At 40.8% G+C, this 15764-nt stretch overlaps 1 protein-coding gene across 2 annotated transcripts in view; it reads right to left on the bottom strand.

Annotated features, from left to right (window-relative positions):
- Positions 1–15764, bottom strand: part of CGNL1 (cingulin like 1) — a 191895-nt gene that overhangs the window by 44818 nt on the left and 131313 nt on the right. For both annotated transcript variants that reach the window (XM_082254053.1, XM_082254054.1), the window contains exons 10-11: positions 13560–13664; positions 9699–9851 (exon numbers count right to left, since the gene is read on the bottom strand). In XM_082254053.1, coding sequence (XP_082110179.1) covers positions 9699–9851; positions 13560–13664 — 258 coding nt within the window. The remainder of the gene's footprint in view (positions 1–9698; positions 9852–13559; positions 13665–15764) is intronic.

Below are 15764 nucleotides of genomic sequence, written 5' to 3'. Positions count from 1 at the left end.
CTCTAGAGCACCTGTGGCTCTCATGTCAGCATAATGTATAATTCAATAATTTCAATGTTAACCCTGAGCCTGCTATGCAATAAAGCAGGGCTGTTTAGGGGGCTATTCCTACATGACTGGGAAAAGCAAGTTATTGCTTTTCCTGAACCTTTGCAGAAAAATCCATCCCCAGAATTTTCGAACAGGCCTTCTTAAAAATAGCAGGTATTTACCGGTTATACCAAATGATGCCAATGCTGATGAAGCCAATGCTGATGGCAGAGCTGTGCATGCTACGTGGCATACAGCCAATCTGTGTTCATCTACACTGTTGTCATTCAAGGGGCCTTCTTTTGTTTAAGTTTACTCCAAACCAAATAGGCAAAAAGAATTTCAATTTTTAAATGAATTAAAATTATGACCACCGTGCAATGACTGTGAAATGAATTAAAATATATGACCACTGTGCAATGACTGTGAAATGATTACAAAAATGCCCCAAAAGTGTAAAGAAAACAGAAAAAAATGTGATTACATCCAAACTCTAAATAAAATTGACTGGTTGCCGCTGACATTAATATGTGTTCCCACACCTACAGAAGAAAAAAATACAAAAAATGCAGTGCAACCTTTGTAAAAAAAAAAAAAAAACACAACATTGCAACTTCACATTGTGTATAAAGTGTACTAATTTCAGGAAATAAATGTGGTTAAAATATAGCAGTGATGGTGAGACACACTTCTTGGGCTCACTGCCAATTCAATCCATCACCACTATATTACCCCCCTCGCCCCCAATACATTTGCTAAACAGTATAAACAGTGCTGCAATTTACAAATAACGGTGTAACCCCTTGAAGGGGTTATTTTCTTTTATTTATTTTCACCTCGTGATCTGACCAGTAAGTCTGTTGTTTTTTTATCAGAACAAGCTGTGCTGCAGATGTAGCAGTTAGAATGTTGAGATACACGATTTAACACTAGCTTTAAGACTTACAATAATCTGCTTTCTTTAAATTATGTAAAACCTTTATCTCGAAAGAAACAAAACTGTGCCCCCTGCACTCCTTAATTCATCGTGTAGGCACTCTAATACAGGAGGTGAGTTACTGGCCAGATCGTCCGGTGCAAAATGAGGAAAAAAGCCTTCAAAAAGAAACCCAATGTAGCCACCACATCTAATTATTGGTAAGCTTCAATATATTATATTATTGGTTTTAGGTTTAATGCCATTTTATGTGGTGTACATTAGTACAAGAATAACCATGCCAGTTTCAATATTCATTTCTATTCCATTTCTAGTGCCACCTTCCTATACAATTTTTGTAGGGAATTCTTGTCCTTTAAAAAAACCCTACTCTGACATGACCTTGGCTCAAGAACTAAAGTTTTGTCATCTAAATAACTGAGTGCAGCTCATGACTGACTAAAAGAAATATCAAAACATGCAGCCTTGCGGCACATTGAACCCAGGCATAATGATTAACAACCCCAGGCTGGATTTATTTGTGATGCTCTGGTATCCGTAGGCATATTTCAAAGTACATTCCAGTTAGGGTCTGCAGTTCTGCACTGCAGCGGCTACAGGCCAGTTCTTTCTGGTATCACATAGCGATCGCTTAGTAGGTCTTGAGTAATGGTGAAAAATTATTCAGTAGGTCATTATTTCTGACATTGCCTTGATAGGTGTGGCTTACTTATATAAGCAATGGTTACTAGAGTTACTTGAACATAACTAACCAAAAGTAAAGCCTTTACTATAAAGAAAAGTCCAATTACACTTTTTTTTTTTAGCACCACATGGGGCGGTCTTATATAAATCAATAATATTCAGGAACGTAGAGCAATATTTTCTAGGACTTGGTTCACACTCATAGAAAGTATCTTATAGTGGCTTAGACCTTGCCATGAAGTCTCTAAATGTAGGAAAGCAAGACTGAAAAAAAATGCATGCCGTAACCCAACAATATTTCCTAAGTGGAGGAACCGGTGGCATCTGGCAGTTTCCTTGTTAGTATAGCATTCCTTGTATGTGCAAGGAGTCCCGTAATGGGACTCCCCACATCCAAAAATGTTGGCTTTATGGTTCTTAAGGTAATCTAAAATGTATATCACCGTGCTTAAACCCATTTTTAAAGTGTATTTTTGTGCAAAATAAAAAGTGCAGTGCAGTATATCTCTGCAATACATGCACTAGAAATCCATTGAGCTCCCAACTTCCTGTAGTATACTGATCTACCGATACTGATTTCTCCTACTGGACTATAGAACCCATCACCCTAACATAAGGGGGTCATCTCCAATCAATAAAAGGACCTTCTCACCACAGGGTCACTTGTAAAAAAAACAAAAAAAAACTTGGCAACTCCTGTCTTCAAACTCTTCTGCTTTGCTAATTCCCAGCTGCTGTGGGAATTCAACACTTAGGGGTAAGTTGAACACCTGCTCCACAAACACTGGTTCTTTTTACAGGACTGTACACCACAAAAGGACATACAAGCCAGAGGGAGGAACCACAGCTGGACACACCTATAAGAAGCAAAGCAGCAGAGATTGGAGACACTGACCACCTGGAAGAAGCAAAGTAGCAGAAATGGGAGACATAGACTACTTGGAAGAAGCAAAGCAGTAGAAATGGAAGATATAGACCACATTGAAGAAGCAAAGCAGCAGAGATGGAAGAAATGGAACACATGGAAGAAGCAAAGCAGCAGAGATGGAAGATATTGACAACATTGAAGAAGCAAAGCAGCAGAGATGGAAGACATGGACCCCTTGGAAAAAGCAAAGCAGCAGAGATGGAAGACATGGACCCCTTGGAAAAAGCAAAGCAGCAGAGATGGAAGACGTAAAGCAGCAGAGATGGAAGATATGGACCCCCTGGAAAAAGCAAAAAAGCAGAGATGGAAGACATGGACCACCTGGAATAAGCAAAGCAGCAGAGATGGGAGACATGGACCACCTGGAATAAGCAAAGCAGCAAAGATGGAAGACATGGACCACCTGGAAGAAGAAAAGCAGCAGAGATGGGAGACATGGACCACCTGGAAGAAGCAAAGCAGCAAAGATGGAAGACATGGACCACCTGGAAGAAGCAGAGCAGCACAGATGGAAGACATGGACCACCTGGAAAAAGCAAAGCAGCAGAGATGGAAGACGTAAACCAGCAGAGATGGAAGATATGGACCCCCTGAAAAAAGCAAAAACGCAGAGATGGAAGACATGGACCACCTGGAAGAAGTAGAGCAGCAGAGATGGGAGACATGGACCACCTGGAAGAAGCAAAGCAGCAAAGATGGAAGACATGGACCACCTAGAAGAAGCATAGCAGCAGAGATAGAAGATATAGACCACATTGAAGATGCAAAGCAGAAGGGATGGGAGACATGGACGTGGATGAAGCTAAGCAGCAGACAAAGAAGGCATTGACCATGCACAATCAAAGCAGCAGAGATGGAAGACATGGACCACCTGGAAGAAGCAAAGCAGCAGAGATGGGAGACATGGACCACCTGGAAGAAGCAAAGCAGAAAAGATGGAAGACATGGACCACCTGGAAAAAGCAAAACAGCAGAGATGTGGAAAGAGAAGTATACATGGTCTTCTTTCACAGCACAGGCTGCAATTACAAGCAACCCTAGGGTGACAGGGTCATTTTAAAGACTCATTCTTATATGTTAGTAAGGGATTTAGAATTGATGGTTATCCTAAATGAATAACACAAGCAATACTTTACCAAAAAAATAAAACATCACAGACATCCATTTTGGTCAGTAACCAGAATGAATATTTCAGTTTTTTTTCCTTTGGAGGTGGAATGAAAGGCTGAGTTGGATCCAGGATTGTGACTGCAGAACAAGTGACTGCCTGTTGAAGAGAACAACACTTCTAGCAGAAAAACAAAGATCAGGACCCCTAGCCATGAGAAAGTCACGTACTGTGTAACCCTGTGTAATGTAAAACACGCAGAGCAAATTGCTCCAGTTCTGCTCAGCAGAGAAAGTGTTCCCGATGATAACAACCAGCTTGAAGGTTAGAACTGTATGTCCATGTTATTGCCCTGTTAATGTTTTATTGGGGAAGTTCTCTATAACTGCACAAAAAGCACAATCTAATGACCGCTTTTGCTAAATACTGTCAGTATACATCTCATTACACACACCTAATGTTTATTTGAGCAACCCCTTAGCCCTTTCAAACAGCACCTCTTAGTAAACCGAGAACAAACTGTACAACACGTGTCTTTCTTTATCTCTTAACATGAATTCAAGGCGACATTTGCTGCACTGCAGAATGTAAAGTGTTCTGCTCAATTCATTTTCAGTAATTTGGGAATGACCCAAATTGTTAATGAATAACCAAAAGAAAACTCATCTTCATGAACAGTTCAAAAATAGAGCAGTGAACCAGCTGCTTGGTGAAGAATTACAATTAACTTACAGAATGGCTCTTTGAAGCTTTACAAGTAATTACAATCCTTGAACTATAAAGAAAAAAAAAAGTATAAAACCAGAGCAATAAAGTGGGAGATGTTCATTCCTATATTTTAATGGAATTGATGATGCTTGTTCTCAAACATTTTATTCTTAGCACAGAATGTCTAGTCTGGTTACTAGCTGCAACTTCATAAGCACTATGAACCTCCTAAATAAAACTATGATGAGAAAAAGAATTTCCCATTAAACTGCAGCTGCGATAATTCCCGGGCAGGTCGGAGTAGGAAACCAAGATTCAGTTAAGTTGTGATGGGCAATAAATTTCCAGCACTTTTTATCTAAGCAGTACTTAGGTCCAGGATTGCTCAAATTACATATAGTGAGGAAGCTTTACAAGGCAGTTATGTGAATTCTAAAAAGTTCTAAAAGCTTATCTGTAACTTTAAGGTATATTACAATTGCCAACTCTAGATGACAAAAAGAGGATTAACAAGGCTTTTGAGGTGCTTATACCTACTCAAACAGCCATAGAAATCATAATATTCATTCACCTATTACTGTATATAAAAAACATGAACACATCCAAAATAAAACCATAAAAAAACGCCATAAATGACCCCCCTCCTTGAGATGACTACCACAAAGGTGGTCACCATTTTACTCTGTGCACCACCAAATTATGTATCAAATATGCCAGGTTTCCAAATCAATTTTCAGAGTTCTCCTTTCTCAATACATATCAAGCTTCATTCACATATAGGAAGAGGGAGAAAGAAAAGGCAGTCTTGAATAACAACATGGATGCTGCAAATGGCGTACATATTAATTTTATATCCTACTGTATTTACGGTATTTCAATAGGCCTAGGGGCTTTGCATCTCCAATAAAATTCTGGACCTGTGACGTGAGATAGACCCTGTTGGGCTCGTAATTTCAACTACCAGGCTATCAACGCCAATGTTGTCATGCTTCCGCAGCCTTCAAAAAAGGTCGGGAAAGAAAAAAATAATAAACCTACCTGCCTGCTTGCAGTCTTATTTAAAATTCACACTGAGCTACACATGCACAGTAACATCTTGTCATGGTGCCTGTCTGCCAACATGAATGAAAATGGGTAAAGGCTGGCCATGCGAAGAAGCCGGGGAGAAGGAAGTATTAGTTGCCATACACAGCTGCTTCAGTTTTCATAAATTACCCCTAAGGCAGGCACCCAAGGGCAACCATTTGGTTCAGGACCCAGAACTTTGTGCCGATCACTGTAATAGCACTGCTTACCACAGTGACTGTCACCTTTCATAGCGATCCATCAGCTATGGGATATAACGTGGGCATGCAATTAGGACATCACCGCCCTGCCTCCCCACCTCATCCAATGACAGAATGCAAAATCCCCCTTCCCAGCACACATTTCCCTCCCCCAATTCCCCCCCCCCCCCTTCAAATTCTCTCTCCTAGCACAACTGCCCCCATTCATCCCTACTAGCACAAATCCCCCTCCCAAAAAAAATGTCCCCTCCTATCACAAATTCCCCCCACCATATTACTTTTTCAGGCACAAATCCTCCATCCTAGCACAAATCCTCTTCCCCCATCTCCCTTCTCAACACAAATCCTCCCCCTCCCCCCAAATCACCACTCCTAGCACACCTAATTTTCCAAACTAGAACAATTGTTACCTCCTGCCGCCCCCCACAATTTCCCCTCCCAACACAAATCTACTCCAATCAATCTATCGCTTAGTGGTGCCCCTGAACCGCCCATGACACCACAGTGCCCAGGGCGGCCTTTCCTCCTGCCCACCTCTTGACCCAGCCCTGCTTACAGATGTGGGTTGATCTGATCAATCATACCCTGAACATGTATAAAATGACCTGTACTGCAAGGAGATGTCAAAAAAATTTGAAAAAATATGGTCAGAGTGGACAACCACGGTCTTTGGAGAGGTTGAAATTTAATTAGGGTAGGAGACATGCTCACCATGGTATCATGTGTCCTGTTGTCTTTTCTGTCTGCACATTTGTGTATTTTGAGTGGAAATCTGTGCTTCTAAAATGTCCTAATCACCAGCTGTTTTGTTACTGTTGTATTTTCTGTTGCTTTATGCATAACACTTGAGTACTTATGTATGCAATGGTTTCTTTATTATTCTCAGTTGGTATATATATATATATATATATATATATATATATATATATACACACACAGTACAGACCAAAAGTTTGGACACACCTTCTCATTCAAAGAGTTTTCTTTATTTTCATGACAATGAAAATTGTATAGTCACACTTCAAGAGGTAGTCACCTCAAATGGTTTTCATTTCACAGGTGTGCCCTGTCAGGTTTAATAAGTGTGATTTCTTGCCTTATAAATGGGGTTGGGACCATCAGTTGTGTTGTGCAGAAGTCATGTGGATACACAGCTGATAGTCTTACTGAATATGTAGAGAAGGACCGAGTGCTAAGAAATGCCTTATAACTCAATCACCCAGCGCTTAGTAATAAATGCAGCAATATCTCATGTGCATATAGACAAAAATAATTTAAAATCTTAAAAAGCAGCTGCCTAAAATAATTGATATATAAAAATGGTGCGTACCAACAAGTTAATAAGCACAAGCAGCGCTACAAATCCATAATCTGTCAACAGAGGAACAGAATGATTTCTTCAGAATAACAAGAGCTGACGACACCAAGTTTTCCAGTGGTAGTGAAAATGGGCCACGCTCATGCTGGAATGGGCAAGGTTTGAGGATACTGCAGCCGTGAGCTAATGCTATTGAGTGCTGAGTTCGGTGACAATCTATTGGAGAACATCATTGACTACGGGCTTTTTGTACAGAGAAATCTGGTAAGAGCATAACCTTGGGGATTTGCACGTGGTGAGGTGGAGGCATACTACCAGCAACTGCTTTATATTTGGTTAGCTGTTTCCTTCCCATGACCCCATTGGAAGCATTTTTGGTGATGGACTTTTGTCACATTGGACTCTGACACCCTATCTTGTTTCACATACTGATGTACTGTGAGAGCTTTATTTACGTAGTCCTACTGAATAGACTGTTAGAATTTGTATTATGGCAAGAAAAAAGCAGATAAGTACAGGAAAATGAGTGGCCATCATTACTTTAAGAAATGAAGGTCAGTCAATCCGAAAAATCGGGAAAACTTTGAAAGTGTCCCCAAATGCAGTCACAAAAACCATCAAGCGCTACAAAGAAACTGGCTCACATGCGGACCGCCCCAGGAAAGGAAGACCAAGAGTCACCTCTGCTGCGGAGGATAAGTTAATCCGAGTCACCAGCCTCAGAAATCGCAGGTTAACAGCAGCTCAGATTAGAGACCAGGTCAATGGCACACGGAGTTCTAGCAGCAGACACATCTCTAGAACAACTGTTAAGAGGAGACTGTGTGAATCAGGACTTCATGGTAGAATATCTGCTAGGAAACCACTGCTAAAGAAAGGCAACAAGCAGAAGAGACTTGTTTGGGCTAAAGAACACAAGGAATGGACATTAGACCAGTGGAAATCTGTGCTTTGGTCTGATGAGTCCAAATTAGAGATCTTTGGTTCCAACCACCGTGTCTTTGTGCGACACAGAAAAGGTGAACGGATGGACTCTACATGCCAGGTTCCCACCGTGAAGCATGGAGGAGGAGGTGTGATGGTGTGGGGGTGCTTTGCTGGTGACACTGTTGGGGATTTATTCAAAATTGAAGGCATACTGAACCAGCATGGCTACCACAGCATCTTGCAGCGGCATGCTCTTCCATCCGGTTTGCGTTTAGTTGGACCATCATTTATTTTTCAACAGGACAATGACCCCAAACACACCTCCAGGCTGTGTAAGGGCTATTTGACCAAGAAGGAGAGTGATGGGGTGCTGCGCCAGATGACCTGGCCTCCACAGTCACCGGACCTGAACCCAATCGAGATGTTTTGGGGTGAGCTGGACCGCAGAGTGAAGGCAAAAGGGCCAACAAGTGCTAAGCATCTCTGGGAACTCCTTCAAGACTGTTGGAAGACCATTTCAGGTGACTACCTCTTGAAGTGTGACTCTACAATTTTCATAGTCATGAAAATAAAGAAAACACTTTGAAAGAGGTGTGTCCAAACTTTTGGTCTTTACTGTATATATATATATACACAAATTTTTTTTTTTGGTAAATTTTCTTATGTCACAGAAGTGGAGTTAGCCTTTAAGTCCCGGTCCACATTTGTGCGATGCGGGAACGCTGTGAATATACAGCGTGTTCCCGCATCGCATCCGCACCCCTGGCAGTTCACACTGCCATATGCGATATGCTGGGGGTGTCAATTAAAAGTTAACGACACCCCCAGATCAGATCGCATATCTCAGTGCGATCTGCAAGTTCGCACAGAATCGGATCGCACTAGTGTGAACTACCATGCGATCCGATTCTGCTACGGACCAAAAAAAAGGGTCCTGTGCGAGTTGGGTGCGATTGCGGTGCGAATTCAGCCATACAAACTGTGACACTTTCAAATAAAGCTGAGAAAAAAAAAACCAAGCAGTGTGATGCACTGAAATGCATATTGCACTTCTCCTTGCTGAAGCCAAAGGTGCACTATTCTGCACAGTAAGACGCTGCCTTTAAACATGCAGGCTAGTGTGAACCTAGCCTTATTTTTCTCTCCTTTAATTATTTTATAATGACAAACATACATCTAGATTGGAAAGACAAAATACAAAAAAATAATTGTAAACAACCACTTCACTATATGAGATTGCTTTGATGGATCCCTCTCATTCATTTGTAAGACAGTAACACAGCTGCTATACTCATTAAGCAGTTTTAATGCTAAAGATATTTTCGATGAGGTTTACTAGTTACTATGAAAACTCTCATAAAGTGTGTTGTCACCATCTTCATAACTTTTTATACACATTCCAAAAATTTACAGTAATCATCATGCTGTTCTCTTCTGTGCACAAATGCATAAGAATACTTTACCTTGCACAGACATTGACTGGACGGAATATAATCTAATATTTCTAAACTTACTGTACAATTTCTGAAAAATAGTCCATTTTTATTGGTCAAAGGTCCAATCTCTTTAGTTATAAAAAAAAAACAGATGCTTACATTTGATCATCTTTAGCGACTACTACAGGCTTTTCAGAAAATGTCAGAGCCTACCCAAAATTTTACAATGTGTATCACCCCTTATTTGGTACACGCTATTTGGTACACGCTAAACCGAATGTGATATACTGTGCTTGCATTTAGTTTACAGTTAGAAATTTAAGGACAGACACATACCTCTCTATGCAATTTCTCAATTGTCTTGTCCAGTTGCCATCGTTCACTTTCCATTTCATTCTTCAAGTTCCTTAACTGTTCCTTCTGATTAGATTCCTCTTTTAATCGCTCAGTCAACTGCTGATGCTCATGGGTGATCCTAATGAGGCTTCTCTGAAAACACACAAGCATACGATCATCAGTATAATAGAACACAAGCATAATATGGAAGAGGGTTTTAAAGTAGAACTATAGGCATTTTTTTTGTTTAGAGTAAGGGAAGGTCTTAACCCCTGTCAGTGTTTCTTTTTTTTTTTTTTTTGTCATCTATGTCCCATTAGGGAGATTTGCCGTCACTTCCTGTCCCATACCAAAAATAGGAAGTGAGAGGAAATCCCTGCAAATTAAGGGAACCCCTTGGGGACCCCCAGGTCACCAGAACTAATGTCCCTATTTGAAGATTTACCCTCTATAACTTTTCTGGGGGCAACCCAAAATTTTGAATCTTTGTTTACTTTCACTTTAAATGATAAGACCCCATTCACACTAACGCGACTTGTCAGGCGACTTGGTCGCCTGACAAGTCGCGGTGGGTCGCCTGCCATTGAGTAGTACAGGACCCGTTCTAATAGGAGCGACACAAGTCGCTCCGACTTAGAAAAAGGGTCCTGTACTACTTTGGGGCGACCTGGAGGCGACCTGCATTGACTTCAATGATATGAAGTCCGTGCTGTGCACCGCGACTTCACAGGTCGCCCCAGCAAGTAGCGTCGCCCCTGTGTGAACGGGGTCTAATGGTAAACAGGGAGAGGTTCCTTAACGGGGACACAGACAGCAATAAAATCGGACGGTGTTCTAATCCATCTCCACTCTGTCCAAACCTTTTACAAAAAATTGCCCTTAGTTGTACATTAAAGTGGGATACACACTATAGGAAAATCGGGCAAAAGATCATCCAATTTTTCCTCACTGTTTCACAGCAAATTGGAGCCGATGAAGGAAAATTCACACAAAATTCTCGTACGACAAAGGCTTTTTTTTTTTTGTTTATTGTTTCTGATCATGCACAGTCTTTCATTTCTGAAAATCGTTCAAATACGGTACTCATTACACGAAAATGATTAGTTCTGTTCCCGCACGAGAAACATTTTGGAGCTTGTCCCCTCGGAAATTTTAGTTCAGAAGGACGGAATCGGCTGTAAAAAGTGGTGTACACACTATCTATACGAAGATCGCACGAAAGGTCCTCAGGCAAAAAATGTTTGCCCGATTTTCTTATAGTGTGTACGAGAGAGCTCAGGGTAGTGGACTATTTGAAATCCTGAACTCCAGACAAACAGCTGAAATTGACATACTGAATGTGATTGAATTGTGTTCTCCTAAATTTGCCTGGAGTTTAACACCGAGCCATCCACACATCAGGATGCAGTCAGTAACATTCTCTTTTGTCTGACAAAAGGATGTAGATTGGTGGCCTGTCAGTTGAGGCAATCTATAGTGGCCCTCTTGTTGCTGTCCCTGCAAAGTTTGTATATTCTTTGTTAGTGGAAAAGTGTACAGTGTAATTAAAGGTTGTGCATTCTTAGTTTAAACACCTTTAGACGTAATGCAAGCAGGGCACAGTAAAGCTGACCATACATGGTTAGATTATCGCTCATGTTTATCAGAACATTCTTTTCTGCCATGATTCAGTCAACTGTTTTCTTTCAAAAGTCCTTAACCACTTGACCTCCAGAAGATTTACGCCCCCCCCCCCCCCTCTTCATGACCAGGCCATTTTTTGTAATACGACACAGCATTATTTAACTGACAATTGTGCGGTCATGCAACGCTGTATCTAAACAAAATGTATGTTCTTTTTTTCCCCACAAATAGAGCTTTCATTTGGTGGTATTTGATCCGCGCTGCTATAAAAACAAAAAAAAGACTGACAATTAAAAAAAACAACAATATTTAGTTTCTGCTATAAAAACATATTCAATAACATTTTTTAAAAACATCTAATTTCTTCAGAAATCTAGGCCATTTGTATTTTGCTACATGTTTTTGGTAAAAAAAAAAAAACGAAAAAACCCAATATGCGTATATTGATTGGTTTGCACAAAAGTTATAACGTCTACAAACTATGGGATATATACTGGAATTATTTATTTATTAATTCTTTTTTACTAGTAATGGAGGCGAATCAGCAGCTTCTAGCGGGACTGCGATATTATGGTGGACATTCGGACACTGACACTTTTGACACCTTACGGGAACCAGTGAAACTAATACAATGATCAGTGCTAAAAATATGAACTGTGACTGTACTAATGACACTGGCGGGGAAGGGGTTAAACACCTAGGGTGATCAAAGGGTTTAATGAGTGCCTAACCAGTGTTTTAGTGTACTGTGTGAGGTGCTTTTACTAAGGGAAGTAATGAATTTTATTCCCTGCTAATGAATTTTATTCCCTGCTTTGAAGGGAAAAAAATCCATTACTTCAACGCTGACAGGACAGGGCTCGGTCCTGTGTGAATTCCTGACGATCTGCAGGTGATGGCCGTAAAAATAAACTTTAATTTTACTCCATGCCACATTCTAAATCTAATCTATCTAGCCCTGTAAAGCAAACATTGTTATACTTAGCTGTTCTAGAGCCTCTCTGGTCCAGTCCAACGCTGAGCTGTCAGCAGTGGCTTCACTGTGAAGGCATATGCAGGAGAGGCAGCTGACAACGGAAGCCCCATAGTAACTCTATGGGTGACATCACTTCCCGGCTGTTGACGGTTCTCTCCTGCACACAACTTCCGCTGCTGGAGACTGGAGTGGATCAGCTGCAGAACAACGAAGTATAGCGATTTTTGCTTAACAGGGTTAGATAAATTAGTCTTAGAATGTGGCATAAAGTAGGATTAGAGTTAGTTTTTGCCTAAACTTCCACTTTAAAATTTCATCAAGATGTACTATTTAAATGGAATCCCAGATTTATTAAACAGGTTTCATTCCTTCAAGAAAAAATTCCCATCCTGCTCCTTCAAATTTCTCCACTATAGTTGGCAGCGATAGCACTGACCACTGGAAAATCTAACAAACTTTTCAAAAACAAAGATCTTCTAGTCATTGGTTCAACAAGTTTCAGCCTCTTTCATGTCCAACCACAGCAAACATTTTGTGGCTACAGTGTCTGATCTTCTTAGCATTTTTCTAAGGCTAAGCGTTCTAATGATGCACAAGGGTATTCAGTACGAAAAAAAAAAGAATTAAAACATTTATATATTATTTACACATTTTATAATCCATATAACCAATGAATGGCTTTGAGCTCATTAGAAGTGAATAAGCCAGCATGAGCCTGGAGAGAGAAGTGGTAAGCACCTCTTGAAGAGTGAGCAGCATCAAAAAGGTACCTGTGAATTACATGGAACTCCTCAACTACTGCTTGGCTATGCTGCTCTATACAAAACATACTCTGAGCAGCTTCATACCAAAAGCTTCAGGGAAGATTTGATTTTTTTAAAGCCGGCCATACATGGATTGACATTCAGCCAATTCAGCAGGGACTGACCGAATTTTATTCCACGTATGGAGAGGAAGGTTGTACAGAAGTTGATCTAAAGATAGACTTCTGTACAGTCTCCCAGTCAGATTTTCTCTGCTTGATCAGCACTGCAGGTTATAGCCTGCAATGCTGATCAACATATCCTGACAGCAGGGAAGTCTATCCACTGTCAGAATACAATAGTTCAGCAGGGAGGATTCCTCCATCCACGGTGAAGGTCAGTTATTTTCATTTAACTCGCTGGTTGAACGTATAAAACGGACTCATCTATGGGCTGCCCAAAGAAGGGTTGGCTTCCTATTAAAGAGTTAATTGCCCAATCACCAGATGACCAGCTTACCTTTGTGTCTTCAAGTTGGTTTTCTAACCCTCTAGAAATCTGTACTGCTTCCTTTTCTTGTTCTTTTGAATCTTCTAACTCTTCAAAAAGCTGCTGCTTTTCTTTCTAGAATTAAAGAATGATAAACATCGTTCTATAAAATGTCTAAACAATAGCAGAAGTATAAAAGATCCCTCTCTGTCCCATTCAGTTTTTAATTACTGTGTTCTACTGCATGCCACATATCCATACCTGGGAACCTTTGGAAATCCTAATTCCTGAGATTGTAGGAGGAGAGGGGATGTGGCCAAAGCTAACTGCAGTTCCACTAGCATGCCACGCCCAATAGTGGGTGGTGCCAAATTATGGTAAAAGTGGGATATGCTTAAGGGATAGTTTCGGCGTCTACAGTAAAATATAAAAGAACCTCTTCTCGGCTCTGTGCCTGACTCACAAATTATGTCACAAACACAGTGATATCCTTGGACAGACTGTCCCCTAAATGTCACCAGTGGACCTGAATAGGTACATAGTTATGTACTATGTGGACTTAACAACTGGTATCCAGCTCTGCTGAGCATCTTTAAGTGTGTCCGGAGGGGGTGATGTACTTCTGCACATGTGCCCTAAGCCCAGGTTGCATATTTTTAATTAAATATTTTTTGGAACTTAAAAGTGAACTGTTTACCATTACATAAATCTGCCATTGTACTTTGACATAGGCTGATGACTGCTTCTGTTATTTTGAGAAAGATCTCTATCTTTGGAGGATTTTTCGAGATCATGGGGTTACAAATCACCAAGCCATGTTTTTTACTAATGCTGGCGCCTTCATAAACTTGCACGATTCTACGTTTTCCCACAGTGCTATTGAGTGTGGTAATTTGGGTCTCAATTGTAGATCAAAGCAGGACAGCTATATGCTCATAGTCATTCTGTCCTTTAAAGTTATATTAAACGTATTTATTCCTTAACCGAGTATGCATCTTAGTTAGCCTTTAAACCTTGCCTATAGTCCAGTTTAGGCTGGTGCCATGACCTCTGCCACAGGTTTCATGCTTCTGGGTGGCTCTTTTCTCTTGCAGCATCCCATGGAGCCATCCTTTCTTGCAGGGACTAGAGTTAGAACTCCCTACGCTGAGTGAATCAATAGAAACACACAGCTTCGTAGACTAGAATGGCAAGGCACTCCTTTGCTCCTCCTGCCTCCTCCAAGCTAATACACACCGCCCCACACTGCACTGTTCACTGTTAACTATTCCCTGTGAAGACCATAAGTTCAGGAAAGCAGCAATGAGAGGACAGGGGCTAGCAGCATTGAAAGTTGGAAACTGCAAGCACTGGGGTAGGAATCTTAAAGAGTTTACTGGGGAATGTTTATTTTATTGTGATATCCTAAAAGAATTTATTATGATAGGTAGGTTGTCCACTCGCAGTGTGACTTATGGGACTAATGGGGCGTCACTTTGGTTACAAAGTTTCTCTGACAAGAAGAATTCTGAGATTGACCCAGCAACCAAATTTCAGAAATCAGAATGCCATTATCCATTAGATTGTGCAACTGAAGCTACATTCAGACCAAAAAACGCTTACTGCGCATGCGCGACGCGTTCCACCATGCGTTTCACTGCCCTATGCGTTCCAAAAACGTCATGATCTGACAGGTAGCGGTAATGTGATAGAACACTCATGTGGAAAACTTACTACACCCTGCTACATCTTGAATTTCTGAGTATTTTTACCAATAAAGTGAGCATATAGTCTAGTATGCTGTTTTGGCGTAAAATTTTTAAAGAAGCTGGACGCCAGCAGTAGGAAGGTGGCGGAGGCCATGTTGGTACACCCCGCACTGCTCCTTGATAACACTTTATGCTTTCAAAATGAAACATCTAAACAACATCACAGATGTCAACATACTATATTTATTTATGTACGCTCACTTTATTGCTAAAATTACTCTGAAATGAAAGACGAAGCTGGGTGTAGTAAGATGTCTGCATGGGTGTTCTATCAGATCACCGCTACCTGTTTGAACATCACATCCGTTGCACAGTCTGATGGGTAGCGGCATTTTGATAGAACACTGGCATTGCTGGGTCAATTCCAGAAAGTTCTCTGATATGCACTTACTGCATCTAATTACATAGTCTTGTGACCGGTATGCTTCAGTTTCCCAACAGTTATCAGACAATCACAAACTTTGACCCCAACATACTACTTCAATGT

Source organism: Pelophylax lessonae (assembly GCF_965119305.1).
Source record: "Pelophylax lessonae genome assembly, chromosome: 4".
NCBI lineage: Eukaryota > Metazoa > Chordata > Amphibia > Anura > Ranidae > Pelophylax > Pelophylax lessonae.
The sequence above is the reverse complement of the archived record's forward strand: the minus strand, read 5'-3'. Positions and strand labels throughout refer to the sequence as shown.